General features: G+C 47.0%; 1 protein-coding gene across 1 annotated transcript in view; it reads right to left on the reverse strand.

The window, feature by feature from the left end:
• Window positions 1-309: 309 nt before the first annotated feature.
• ARHGAP32 (Rho GTPase activating protein 32) overlaps window positions 310-14,844 on the reverse strand; it is a 254,003-nt gene continuing 239,468 nt past the window's right edge. Inside the window, exons 19-23 of the mRNA XM_049778210.1 lie at window positions 14,605-14,750; window positions 11,763-11,834; window positions 6,055-6,927; window positions 4,340-5,316; window positions 310-3,388 (exon numbers count right to left, since the gene is read on the reverse strand). Coding sequence (XP_049634167.1) covers window positions 1,181-3,388; window positions 4,340-5,316; window positions 6,055-6,927; window positions 11,763-11,834; window positions 14,605-14,750 — 4,276 coding nt within the window. The 3' untranslated portion in view covers window positions 310-1,180. The remainder of the gene's footprint in view (window positions 3,389-4,339; window positions 5,317-6,054; window positions 6,928-11,762; window positions 11,835-14,604; window positions 14,751-14,844) is intronic.

A 14,844-nucleotide genomic window follows, 5' to 3' on the forward strand; every position in this document is an offset into this window, starting at 1 on the left:
AGGCATGATGGACTTTTTAAGAGCCACCCAACAAGTATCACTTGTTGGTATCAACAAGTATCACAAGACTGTGATCTGGGCAGGGGAGGAAAGGAAAACAAACCCTGAGGGAAAGACACCTAACCATCCAAAACCCCCACATTACAGCAGGTGTGATGGGGCTCTATGATGCCAGTGGGGATGTGCGGCTCACCAGCTCACTGCAGAATGCCAGGGCAGAGACTGGCATGCCGGGAGGAACAGAAACGAGCATGCCAGCATGTACTCATGATCACTGTGTGCTCATCCAGTTATTGTCTTTTTCATTGTTTAATGAAAAGAGGAAAAATTTTCCAAGAGAACAAATGGTGTGAGGTGTTTTACTAGGATTGTGTTCTATCAAACATTGGCGAACAAAAAGCAACAAAAGGCAGGCTAGCAGTACTGATGGTGTCTTCTGGTGTGGATAAGGCTCTAAGACGGCTGTGAATGTGAACATCCCAAAGCCTCCTTTCTGTGTGTGCCCCGAGCCTAGTTCATGAGAGGTGAGAATTCAAGTGTTAAAACTCAGATCCTAGTGAGCATGGTTTCACCTGGGTTTACACGATCAGATACAGGGTGATAATCGCTAAATGCTGAAAACCTTAATGCCTTCGTCTGTTAGCTATTTGTTAGATATTTGTCTGCAGGATTGGGGAGAGGCTGCCCTCCACTTGGGACCCAAACAGGACCAGGGAGAAGCAGACAGGCCATGACCCCTGCAGTGGGTCAGGCTAGAGAAGGCAGCAAGGCATTTGAGGAAACACCTATCGCTCAAAACCACACAGGCAGACCCCAAAGGGCAACAAACTCAAGACTCCGCAACAGTGATCTTTCCAGATAAGCTCTGTGGGGGCCAATACCGAAGACAGATTTCTCCCAGCTTGGACTTTATGCACATCCAGCCTGCAGCACTGACAATAAAGGGGTGCCTATGGATGAGAGAGGCAGGGTGGAGGAAAGGGTGGGGAGAAGGGAGATGGCGTCTTGTTTGTCTTCCCTATTATTATTGTTTTTAAAATGTGATGGGGGGAGTGGTAACTTTATTCTTTTAACTTTTAATCTCTCTCTCTCTCTCTTTTTTTTTTTTTTGGTTATTGACAAAAATAAAACAGTCCGCTGTCCTGCAGAGGCTGCTTCGACTCTGTGGCTTCCAGGGGGCTCATTCTGCATGGACCTGTGTCTCGGGCCGCTGCAAGGCCAGCTCGGCCTGCAGGAAGGCTCCCTGCCCCAGTGCCGTGGCATAAGTCCTGCTCTGCGGGTGAGGAAAGCCGGTGGGCACACAGGGGCCCCCGGCTCCACCTCCGAAGCCTGCTCGCTGGTGCTGGGGCAGGGAGTGGTAACCCTCCAGGTTGTCGTACTGTGACACCACCGCTACACCGCCACTGTGACGCTTGCCGTGCATTGGGTAGTGGTAGGGGGCGTTAGGGTCCCTCTCCCCAGCCTGGCTGTGGTGCAGTTTCAGGCTGTGGCTCCGCTCTGGCTTAGGGGGTGCTGCTCCAGGGTCCTCCTCCTTGAAGCCGTCTCGGGAGTGTTTCTCTGCACGGGCCCGGGGCCGCTCCAGCTCTTGGAAGAGCCTGACCTCCCTGGGGTTGAGTCGCAACGTCAAAGCCTCCTGGCCCGTGGGGACGTATTTCCCTCCAGAGTTGTGGTAGCTGATGGGCTCTGCGGAGGCCCCGTACTCTAACGGGCCTGGTGGGAAGGGGGTTCCATTTTTGGACTCGCACAGCGGCCTATGGCTTGATTCCTGGTGTGCCCGGTGCTCGGGGAGGCCGCAGCCCGGTTCGTGTAGCTTGCGGCTCCGGAGGCTGCTCTGCTTCTGTGGCAGCGACGGCTTCTCGGTCTGCCCATTGCCGAAGCTGGAGTGGGAGTGCACCCTGGGGTCCAGCTCCGACTCGAGGTGCCTCCGGCAGAAGCGCTCGTCACCCTCGGGACTCACCTTGGTGGGGAGCCGGCCCTCCTTGGCCTCGGCCACCGATAGGAGTCCAGTTTTCCCAGGATCAGATTTGCTGCGCAGGTGGATGACATAGATGCCGCCCAGGTCGTCCTGGCCTGCAGGTGTCATGTTGTCATACTGTGACATCACGGGGCCCTTTGCCTTCTGCCGGGCACGGTTGTCCCGCCGCAGGGACTGCAATCGGTACTTCTCCATGTCCTCCAGGTCCCAGGATGCGTATGAGGCCTTGGCCTCAGCTGATGGTGGCAGGACGGTGCCCATGCTGTGGTCATGGCCGGGGAAGAAGCCAGCCGCGGTGGCCCTAGGGCGTGGGGGCAGACCCCCATAGCTGTACGAACTTTTCCCGGGCAGCCTGGGGTTGTAGAAAGCGAAGTCTCGGTTGGGGAGTCGGTGCAGGGGCCGCAACTGCACGGTGCTATACGTGTCCACGTCACACAGGGTCCCGTCGGGGCTGAAGTACGAGGTGGAAGCGCTGGAGTAGGGGCTGTAGCGGTAGTGGACCCGGCCATTCTCAAAGTAAGGCTGTAACTGGGTGACGTGGTAGTCGGAGCGGGCCTGGGAGGGCGGATATGGCTTGTACTGGTACAGGGGACGGGGGCAGTAGGCTGGCTCGTCATCGGGGGGCACTTCCGTCCGTGAGATGGGGACGGAGCGGATGGTGGAGGCTGGTGGGGCGTGGAGAGATTGCACCCGGCGGATGGTGGGGTACGGGGGGATGTCTTCGGGGTAGCACGGATTCCGAATGGTGGAGCTCAGGGAAGAGACATACTCTACTCGGCTGCATGGCTTGGCGTGGAGTCCAGTCGTGCTCCTCCCCGGGGCGACGTAGGTGCCATACGGGGGCCCCATGGACACCGGTGGCTCGGACCTGGCCCCATACACTTGGTGCTGCTCCAATTTATTGGGATGTGGAGGGACACTCTGGGGGCGAAACTGGCAATTGGATGTCATGGTGAAATGCACACAGTTTTCCGGACCAAAGGGCTCAGCAGTGAGATCGGGAGTGGCGAAGGCGGTGTATGCGGCTTTCTGAGGTGCGTGTTTAGGCTGTGAGATGGGCAGGGGCAGAGGCAAGCTGTCATCCACAGTGGCAAAGGAGTGGTAGGTGGACATGCTGGGCATGTCAGCAGTGCCCGCATGCAGGGCGGCGGCGATCTTACTTTCCATGGTCCTGGTAGGAGGTACAGGCGCTGAGAAGCCGCAGGAGGAGTATAAGGGGATGGGCTCAGCTCTCGGCTGCAGTGGCGGCGCCCTGGTACCTTCCCGCACCTTCTCGAGGAGGCCTGGCTGGGGAGCAGGAGCAGGCATGGGGCACTGAGGCACGGGGCCCACGTCGCCGAGCAGGACCAGGGCTGGGTCACCTGTGACTCTGGGTTCCGGTGGCCTCTCAGTAACTAGTGCTGCTCCTGGAACCTGCTGAGAGAGGAAACGAGTGTGACCTGTTTATAGATGAATCTTCAGCGAGGCAAAGGCTGCCCACTTGTCACCCAGCGGGACAATATGGACAGTGGCCTGACTGTTCTCAGACTGCATGGCTGACAGTGTGAGACAAACACTGTTGTCACCAGAGAAAGAATTCTGGTCCCAGGCCTTCATAGTGTCCAGGACTTCCTAGTGGAGCTAAGACCTTTCCTGTGGCATAACCTTAACATACAGACTAAAGGAAAGGCTCAGACCAAATGCATAGCCCCTTGGCCAGCAAGGTCCATCAGAGCTCTGCTTGCTCTGCTCAGCCTGAAGAAAATTCTTCCTGGAGGCAGTTCTAAAAGCTGAGAGCTTAGGAGGTAGATAAAATATGGCCTTTGTGCCAGTGACAGCCCTCTCTTCCTTTCTCCCTCCTGTACCACCCCAGAGGCCAAATCCTTTATCTCCATAGAAGCAGCTTTGGAAATGGCTCCCTGTGAAAGACCCCATTGGAGCCAGGCTACAAGTGTCCATGGCAGTTTTCAGAAGTGAAGAAATCAGCAAGAGACCTGTGCTCTGCAGACATTACCTAGGCTGAGTGCAGGACAGAATGTCTTACAGAGGGCATCAGTGGGCAGAGGTGGTGAGGTGAGCTGTCCCAGGTCATGGAGTCAGTGACAGGACTGAAGCAGCCCTGACCTTGCTGCTACTATCTGGCACCATCAGGAAGGACAGAGAGGCAAAAGCTTCAGCAAAGCCATAGCTATCAGTTAAGTCATGGTTCCTTCCTCTAAGAAAGCAGCACAGGGTTTGGGGAGGGGGGCAAGGCAGAATTCAGCCTCAATCAGGAAATGAGGTTCAAGCTAACTCCTGCCATGAGGGTGAAAAATGGCACTCTGCCTCTGTGCACAGTAGTAAAGAGACCCACCTTCAGGAGCAGCCTGCTTCCTCCCCACTTACCTTGTGGGGGGCGGCCAGGCCCACACTGCTTGCTGCTGGCACCTGCCCCACATGTAGATGCACGTCAGCTGAGCGCTGGGAAGGAGGCGGGGGAAGGGGTCGGTTAGTCCTGTGCGAACGCGGGAGGGTGGCGGCAGCAGAGCTGGGGACCAGAGGGGGCTCGGTGGCTTCCCAGCTGGCTTCTCGGGCACCCATTTCAGCAGCTGCCAGGTAACCAGCAGCCACGGCTGTAGCTGTGCCAATATGATCCTCAGAGGATGCAGAAGGCAGGTGGATTTTGTCCCGGGGGAAATTTGAAGGTGCTAGAGGTTTGCCTGCCTGTTCTGCGGGCTGACGGGCCATCTCCCCACCAGAGCCCAGTAGGGCCGGCGGCTGGTCCACGTTGTAGAAGTGCAGCTGGGACGGGTCGAGGTCCAGAAAGGTGACAGTGGGCTGACTGGCCTTCCCACGCTGCTCCTCGGGAAAACTTCGTTGCTCCTCACACTTACATTCTGGCGAGGCCACAGAGGCCACTCTGGGCTGGTCTGGGTCTCCAGACAAATAGGCTAGATGCGCCTGATTCCCCGGTAAGTTGGTCTGCTGGAGATGTTCCCCTGTTCCCTGGGTTGGGCAGTGGATGTGATCCTCAGTGGAGGTTGCTGCGTTGGGCCCTGGTGGACCACAGAAGCTGGCTGCATTGTTCTGGAGTTGGGGTTGCTCTCCTGGCCTGTCCATCGGGAAGTAGGCTTTATCGAGTGCATCACTAGAATAAGGGCCGGGCACTCTGTCCTCCGCTGTGACTGCAGCGGCTCCATACTCCGGCTGGATAGCTGGGAAAGGCCCTGGCCTCTTGAGGGGCTGAGTGCAAGCTTGCTGCGCCGACTCGGCTAATGCTAGTGCCAACAGGCGAGCTACGTTTTTCGGAGGTGGCGGTGGTGGGATAATAGAGACTGAACTGACGGGAACGGGATCCTGAGGGGGGTCATGGGCAACTGCTCCTGGTGGGAAATTGGGAAAAAAGAGGAGAGTGAAAAGGCAGCTTGTGTTATCCTAGAGGGAAAGCCAAAAAGGAAAACAAAATCTCCCCATCTGATCACTAAAAAAATTAACAAAAATAAAAAAAAAAGAGGTGCCTTCCATATTTCAAAATGACAATCCACGATCTTGTATCCTGCATGCAAGGCCATCGAAGACACTCCCGGTGCAGAAGGAAAAGTAAAACCAAGTGCTCAGAGACTATAAGTCTCCTCCCGGACGGCCAGAGAGAGGGGGAGGAAGTGGGTCCCACATCAGACTCAGACAAAACTGAAACTTGTTCAGACCCCAAGCTGCAAGGGTTACTAAGAGCAGTCTTTATGTTTGATGCTGGAGGCTGGCTGGTGAACTTGTAAGACTACAATACAAATATTTTTATTAGAAGAGGAAAAAAACACAGTATCAAGAGCTACGAAGTTGTGCAGAAATTATCCACGAATTCTGAACTGTCCAAAATAAAAAATAATCAACAGACAAAGGGGATGCTATGACGGTCTGCAGTGGGGCCTCTGGCCCTTGGGGGAGGTTTCATTTGGATTGCTTTTAATTTAGGGCTTTGAGCCATTAGCACCGCCCAGAAAAACATTCTCTTTGATTAAAGGCTCCTGGCAGAGCCTATCTCTCTCTGAAAGGCACAGGTGGCATACAGGACTGAAGGTCCCTCTCAGCTTAAAGAAACAACGGAGGAAAACAAACAGTACCTGTCTGAGTCTGTCCAGAAGGTACAGCCTGACTCTGGCAGCTTGGCACCGGCGGCTTCTCCTTTCCTGGCGACTCGGATACTCCAGATTCTGGCACTGTTGGCTCCAGGGGTTCTGCCTCACGCTCATGGGGGGCCGGGGCCTCACTCTCTGGGACTTTCTCGGTCACCGCCTGGGTGGGGGAGATGCTTAGGAAGTCGCTTTCATCTGCACTTCGGCTCCAGGTAGTTGCCAAGGTGCTCTGGGCTGTGCTATTTGGGGAGGTTCCGATGACTTCGGACACCCGTGGGGGCAGGGTCACTGAGATGGGCTCAGAGATGTTCAGAGATGGAGACTTGCTCAGCTTCCGTCCGATCTTGGGGGAGAAGGCATAAACCACCTTCTCGGTGAACGTGGAGGGCTTGGAGGATTTTTCTTCTGGGGGGCTCAGGTCCAGGGTGAAGAAGGGACTCAGTTTCTCCTGCAGTGGAGAGACGGGCTCTGAGCTGGCCGTGCTGCCCGGAGTCTGGCCCTGCTCAGCCTCATTCTTCTCACTGCTTGGTTTCTCCTTGGCATAGCCGAGTGAATCTAAAAAAGAGGTGCCGCTGTCCAGACACTCGGCTTCGGCCTTGGGGGGACTGCACTGAAATGACATGGGGTCGAAATCTAGGCTGGCTACTCCAATGTCCGGGGGGCTCAGGTCCACCTCCTCGGTGGAGTGCGGAGAGATGAGGGCAGGGATATGGAGCAGCCCCACTTCCTCCTCACTTTCGTTGTCTCGGGGCAGGTTGTCGTAGGAGTTATAGCGGTTGCCCAGTACATCTCCGGGGAAGGTGGCGCTCAGGGCATCGCTGCTCGACCGAGGCCGTCTGGGCCGGAAGAGCTTGGAGTCACCTGGGGAAAATAGACAGTAGCAGAATGTGACCAAAGGAAAAGAGATGACACTGTGGGTCATAGACAGTCTACACTGTAGGGTAGGGAAGAATTTTGGCTGGCTTGCTAGGTCTCAAAGCACACAGATAATTTAACATCTGGGGCAAAGGTGAACTAACCATCATATCTGTGATAAAGCAAGGACAGAATGTATCATTCGCTGGTGCCAGCAGGAAAGAACTCAGAACTCTGATATTATTGCTAGTCTATAGTAATAGACACAGGTTCTGTGACTCTGGGAGATTTTCTTCTTTCTTTGTGTCAAACTGAGCTCATTTGCAACACGTGAGGCAAGAGTCAGTCCCCACAAATCGTAGTTTTGGTCTTAAACAATAGAAAGAATTTGGTGCTTTTGCTTTGTATGTGGAAAAGGAGAAATTTCCTTTTCATAACCAATTTTGAAATGGCCGAAACTTTCAATGAATACAATATTTACATTCCCATAGAGTATTCATGTATATTTAGTAAAGAACTCTTTTCAGACACCAAAATTTTCTTTCTTTCTAATCCTTTAATATGAGTAGCCTTTAAGATTCTCAGGCAGAATCTCAAGAACAAAAAGGCATTACATAATTTTCTAGTACTGCAAATATTCAACATGTAATAGTCCTCTAACTCACTGTTTACTGTTATAATTATTGGAACTGCCATAACGAAAATGTACTATGAGGTGACAAAAATTACTGCATGATAAATATGTTCACTAATGCTGCAAGACTTCACATATATTATTCACCAACTGTAGACTAAATCTATTACTAAGTATTTTCTCCTGGTTAATACAGAACTACTCAGACCACTGCATTGATTACTGCACTGATTCACGGCAAACCATTTTCTTTAAAAAAAAAAAATTTTTTTTTTTCGAGGTGCAGAAGCTTCTCAGCTTAATATATTCCCATCTGTTAACCTCTGCTTTCACTTGCTTGGAGAGTGCAGTTTTCTCCTTGAAGATTCCTTTAGGCTCAACGTCATGGAGTGTTTTACCTACGTGTTGTTCTATATATCTTATGGTTTCAGGTCTGATATTGAGGTCTTTAATCCATTTGGATTTTACCTTTGTACATGATGTTAGCTGGGGGTCTAAGTTCGCTTTTTTGCAAGTGGCTAGCCAGTTGTGCCAACACCACTTGTTACAAGAGTCACCCACTGATTGGGAGAAACTATTCACCCAATACCCATCAGATAAGGGGCTAATCTCCAAAATATACAGGGCTCTGACAGAACTCTACAAGAAAAAAACATCTAATCCCATCAAAAAATGGGTAGAAGAAATGGACAGACACTTTGATAAAGAAGAAATACAAATGGCCAAAAGGTACATAAAAAAATGCTCCACATCACTAATCATCAGGAAGATGCAAATCAAAACAACTATGAGGTACCACCTCACACCACAGAGAATGGCACACATCACAAAGAATGAGAACAAGCAGTGTTGGCGGGGATGTGGAGAGAAAGGAACTCTTATCCATTGCTGGTGGGAATGCCGCCTAGTTCAACCTTTCTGGAGAGCGATATGGAGATTCCTCCAAAAACTGGAAATTGAGCTCCCATATGATCCAGCTATACCACTACTAGGAATATACCCTAGGAACATAAAAATACAATACAAAAACCCCTTCCTTACACCTATATTTATCGCAGCACTATTTACCATAGCAAGACTCTGGAAACAACCAAGATGCCCTTCAACAGATGAATGGCTAAAGAAACTGTGGTACATATACACAATGGAATATTATGCAGCTGTCAGGAGAGATGAAGTCATGAAATTTTCCTATACATGGATGTACATGAAATCTTTTATGCTGAGTGAAATAAGTCAGAGAGAAAGAGAAAGACAGAGAATGGTCTCACTCATCTATGGGTTTTAAGAAAAATGAAAGACATTTCTCAACAACTTTCAGAGACATAAGAGAGGAGGGCTGGACGTTACAGCCGACCTCATGAATCTCACCACAAAGAGTGATAAGTTTAGTCAGAGAAATAACCACATTGCGAACTATTCTAACAATGAGAATATATGAGGGAAGTGGAAAGCCTGTCTAGAGTACAGGTAGGGGCGGGGAGGAGAGGAGGGATATTTGGGTCATTGGTGATGGGAATGTTGCACTGGTGATGGGGGGGAGGGTGTCATCTGATATGACTGAAACCCAACCACAATCATGTTTGTAACCAAGGTGTTTAAATAAAAAATATTAAAAAAAATTTTTTTGGGGTGACCACATTTGGCAGTGCTCATGGCTTACTCCTGACTCTACTCTCAGGGATTAATTTTGGAGGGGTTCAGGGGAACCAAATGGGAATTGAACCTGGGTCGGCCACTTGCAAGGCAAATGTCCTACTTGCTCCTCTTTTTTAACTTTTCTTTTCCTATTCCCACAGATCTAATCCAGGGTATCACACAAGTAAGATCCATACTTTAAGTGCACTGAAATGAGAAGGTCAGAAAAATCACAAGATGTCAGCTACTGGGCCAAAGGGATACAGAGCTTTTCTGACTAACAAGGAACACCATTGGTTTATAATTAGCAACTGAAGAGCTCATAAGTGTAAATGAGAGAGCTGACTAGAATGAAGATACTTCAAAACAGTATGACTTAAAAATCGTCAGATTCTTTTTTTTATGGTTTTTGGGTCACACCCAGTAGTGCTCAGGGGTTACTTCTGACTCTGCCCTCAGAAATCACTCCTGGCAGGCACAGGGGTCTATATAAAATGCCAGGATTCGAATCATCATCTGTCCTGGATCAGCTGCGTGCAAGTCAAACACCCTACTGCTATGCTACCTCTCCGGCCCTGACAAATATTTTTTGTTGCTTTTTAAAAAAATTAGTATCGGGCCCAGAGAGATAGCACAGCGGCGTTTGCCTTGCAAGCAGCCGATCCAGGACCAAAGGTGGTTGGTTCGAATCCCGGTGTCCCATATGGTCCCCCGTGCCTGCCAGGAGCTATTTCTGAGCAGACAGCCAGGAGTAACCCCTGAGCACCACTGGGTGTGGCCCCCAAACAACAACAACAAAAAAATAGTATCTTTATTTAAGCACCATGATTGCAAACATGTTTGTAGTTGGGTTTCAGTATACAAAAAAAATCCAACTTCATCAGTGCAACATTCACACCACCAATATCCCCCCATCTCCCTCCTTCACCACCCCCTGCCTGCATTCTATTTCTCTCACTCACTACCATTGTCACGATAGTTGTCAGTCTACTTATTTCTCTAACTGAACTCACCATTCTTTGTGGCAAGCTTCATGCATGGCTGGTCCTTCCAGCCGCATCTCCATTGTCTCTGGGTATTATTACAATAATGTCTTTTATTTTTCTTAAAACCCATAGATGAGCGAGACTATTCTGTGTCTATCTCTCTCCCTCTTACTTATTTCACTCAGCACAATAATAGTTTCCATATCCGTCCATGTACAGGCAAATTTCATGACTTCATTTTTCCTCACAGCTACATAGTATCCCATTATGTATATGTACGGCAGTTTCTTTAGCCACTCATCTGCTGTCAGGCATCTGGGTTGTTTCCAGATTCTGGCTATTGTAAATAGTGCTGCAATGAATATAGGTATGAAGAAGGCCTTTTTGTGTTGTTTTTTTGTGTTCCTCGGGTATATCCCTAGGAGTGGTATAGCTGAATCATATGGGAACTTAATTTCCAGTTTTTTGAGGAATCTCCATATTAAAAACTGTCAGATTAAGCAAAATCTTCTGGGAAATCAATGGAGCTTTTGGTTATTTTTGTCAAAAGAACCTTTCAAAAATTTAAAAAAGTATTTGGATACCATGGCCTACAAACTATTAGTTGGGCTTCACGCATAAACTATCCCAGCATTACACCCTATATCTAGGTATCCACTTCCCTCCCTGAGATCCTGTCTCACACGCCCCACCCTTGTGGTAAGTTTTCTATTCAAGACAAGTTCTCAAAAGAACCTTCTATACAATTCTACTACACAAGCCAAATACAAGGTGAAGGGTGTGTTGTTTGCTTTTCCATGGTTCTGTCAAATTAGTAGCAGTTCCAGGCTGACAATGAAGTAATCCCCTTTTAATTCTAAGCATTCGCCCATCATTGCAACTATAACTTTTGTTAAAGAACAATTTAAATACTTTAGTTTGTCAAGTAAGTTGCAATGAAAATTTTTTGCACTGTCTAGAATGAAGTTGGGGTTTTTGTTCTATGGGGAATTACTGTCGGTAGGCTTCTCCTGGCACACTGATCATTGTGAACTAAAGGCAACTATTGCTATTCAAGCTCACCTCTGAAATTTGACCCACTGAAAGATAAAAGAGCACTGGTCTCAATAGTAATTTTAAGCTTAATTTTCTAAGTATAAATTTATTTTTATGCATATATACTATGATGTTGTAACACATCGACACACAATCATATAATAAATATGTTAATAAGTATAAAGTATACATTTATACTTATAGAACTGATTAATTTGATACTTTGTGATACTGTTCTGTCATTGTAAAATCTAAAAAAAAGCAATCAGGCAAAAGTGCAAAGATGAAGGGCAGTAATATATGAAACAACCACAGGTCATGCTTAGTTGACACTTGCATTTTAAGGAAGTGATAATGTACTCAGCAAACACCCATTTTCAAAATATACTCAGTCATATGCTCTTTAAAGACTGGAATCCAAGTACAATCATGCTTGTAATCATGGTGCATAAGTAAAGATTTTACACACACACACACACACACACACACACACACACACAGAGAGAAATATACTGAGAAATATTTGAAATCATGGGTTTCAGTCTTACCATCGACTGCATGGAGTGAAGTAAGAGATTCCTCACTTTTCGCTGAACGCAGGGTTCCTTCTGCTCTGCCTCCTGAAAAAACAAACCCAAACAGTATGCAGCTGAATTAATCATTACAGGGGCAGTGAAAGGAGCATTTGCCTCTATACTCGGTGAGACTTCAGAAGTCTAACATTAAACGCTGTTACCATATTCAATTGGGCACCACACAAACTATTTTCTAAAAGATTTCTAAAGAATTATGAACTAAAAGATGAATTAATAAAATTTTTCTTTTACATGTCCTAATAGTTTTTTGGGGGGGAGCAGGGAGGATTGTTTGGGGCCACGCCTGTCTGTACTCAGGTCTTACTTCTGGCTCTGAGCCCTCAAAGTATCTAAAGCCACCCATTTCATTGGTGGCACTTAGGACACTGGCACAGGGGTTATCTTTTTACTGCTAAGCCCAAGTCCTCCATCCAATTCTTCATTTTTTTTTTGAATTCACCACCTTCACTACATTTTCTTTTCAAAGCTTCCCTCCATTCGTTCTAGCAACAGCAACCTGGGTGTGTGTACTTTGTCCACCTTTTTCTCCCTTCTCATAGTCCTGGCATGTCTCCTCCACCTGTCCAGCCCTGTCCATTTTGACTTCTTCCACCTTCCCTACCTGCCTGCTGCCCGAACTCAGTGATCACCCAGGGCTATTCACTAATGGCTCCAAACCTGTCTGTCTAGTCCTATTAAATCTCAGTTGATTTATAGATCTACACCTCTAAATCACTTCTCAGCAAGTCCTAACTCAGGGCCTGAAACAAACAACAATTTTCTTCTCGGACATGTGTCTCACTGAGGAGTAACAGATTATGCATTTGCCTGATCTTTTAATCGAACTTGAATATCTCTGAACCAACTTCCCAGATCCTTGGTTAATTCCAGGAATCTGGTAGTTCTTACTGTTGGATGTCTGGTCTCCTAATTGGATGTCTGGTCTCCAGTCTTCCTGAACATACTGCCAATGAGTTCAATGAACTATTTTGTATCTCTGACATCTAAAAACATAAGTATCACTTCCCCTTCCAAAGTTAGAAGCTCTTCAGATCAGCACACATGACTTTTGATCTTGTTTTAAGAGAGCTATTTTTTAAATCAGTAATAAACTTATTTATTCCATTAAGCCACATTAATAAGTCATCTCGTAAAAAGAAAGTCAGAGTGAGGTTATAGGTTATATAGGTTATGTGGTTATAAACTTGAAAGACATGGGGAAACATGATTTTGTCATCTGGTAAATCCTTTAAAATAAAAAGTTAATAGTCAAGCAAACTTTTACTTATTATTTGGTTTTGAGCCACATCAGGCAATGTTCTGGGTGTTACTCATGGCTCTGTACTCGGGAATTGCTGCTTGTGGTAATCAGGAGACTATATATGATGCCAAGAATTGTACCTGGGTCAGCAACGTGTAAAGCAAGTGCATTTACTGCTGTACTTTCTCTTTAGCCCTGAGAAACTATTCAATCAATACCCATTAGAGAAGGGGCTAATATTTAAGATATACAATGTACTGATAGAACTGAAAAAGAAAAAAAAACATTTAACCCTATCAAAAAGTGAAGAGAATAAGTGAACAGACATTTTCTCAAAGATGAAACACAGACACATGAAAAAATGCTCCAAATCACTAATCATCAGGGAGATGAAAATCAAAACAAGAATGAAGTACCATCCCAGGCTACAGAGATTGGCACACATCACAAAGGATAAGAACAACCAGTATTGGCATGAATGCTGTGGGAAAAGAACTCTCATTCACTGCTGGTAGGAATGTCTAGTCCTGCCTTTATGAAAAATAATAAAATTCCTCAAAAAACTGGAAATTGAGCTCCCACATGACCCAGCTATACCACTCCTAGGGATATACCTTAGAAATACAATACAAAAAATGCCCTCTGTACACCTATGTTCATTGCAGAACTATTTTTAATAGCCAGAATCTGGAAACGACCCAGATGCCCAACAACAGATGAGTGGTTAAAGAAACTTTGGTATATCCACACAATGGAATACTAGACAGCTGTTAGAGAAAATAAAGTCATGAAATTTGCCTATATATAGATGGACATAAAGTCTAGTACGCTGAGTGAAATGAGCCAGAAAGAGAGAGATAGACATAGAATAGTCTCACTCATCTGAGGGATTTAAGAAAAGTAAGACAGTATGGCAATAATGCCCAGAGACAATGGAGATGCGGGCTGGAAAGACCAGACCATGATATAAAGCTTACTAAAAAGCGTAGAAAAAAACTGCACTAACAACTACCATGGCAATGATAGAGAAATAGAATACCCATCCCGAAGACAGGCAGGGGTTGGGAAGGGTGGGGGGAAATGGAGAAAATTGGTGGCAGGAAAAAGTTACACTGGTGAAAGGTGGTATTTACTCATTGATTAGAAGCCAACTATGAACATTTTTGTAATCACAGTGCTTAAATAAATCATTACATGTTAAAAAAAAAGCTAATGGTTTAAAATAGGACAGCAATTTATACCAAGAACACAGAAATCACTATAAATATGCCATGCATTTTTCACAGCCAACTTATAGCCTATTGAGTTTCAGTAAGATGTCGCAGACTTCAACATATTTATATGTTACTTAAGTATCTGGGGATAAATAATTGGTAATAGGAGACAATTTACAAGGTGCAGTGCCAGTGCGGCCAGACTGTTCTGAAGAAAACTATAGAGCTACCCTGAGTGGGCACCCAAAGTAAGGAAAGAGCCAGCCTGTGTGATCAGAAGCATGGTCCATGCAGAATCTACCATATAGTTCCCCACATAAAAAAAGGAAGCATTGCCCACCTTTCAGAGCCATGGCCTTCATCTCAGAAGGTTCGCTTTCATTGCGCTGCAGCTTCCGCTTTGAAACAGAGGATGATTTCCCCAGGTTGAAGAAGGAACGCCAGCTGCCCACGGGAGATTTCTTCATTTTGTTTGGAGGCCTCCTCCTAGGTGAGAGAACATGACCTGAGTCGAGACACCCCAGAGGCTCTAGCATTTCTAACAATTTCTGGATCAATGATGGACATGCTGGCTGGAAAA

The sequence above is a fragment of the Suncus etruscus genome, chromosome 8, assembly GCF_024139225.1.
Source record: "Suncus etruscus isolate mSunEtr1 chromosome 8, mSunEtr1.pri.cur, whole genome shotgun sequence".
Lineage (NCBI taxonomy): Eukaryota > Metazoa > Chordata > Mammalia > Eulipotyphla > Soricidae > Suncus > Suncus etruscus.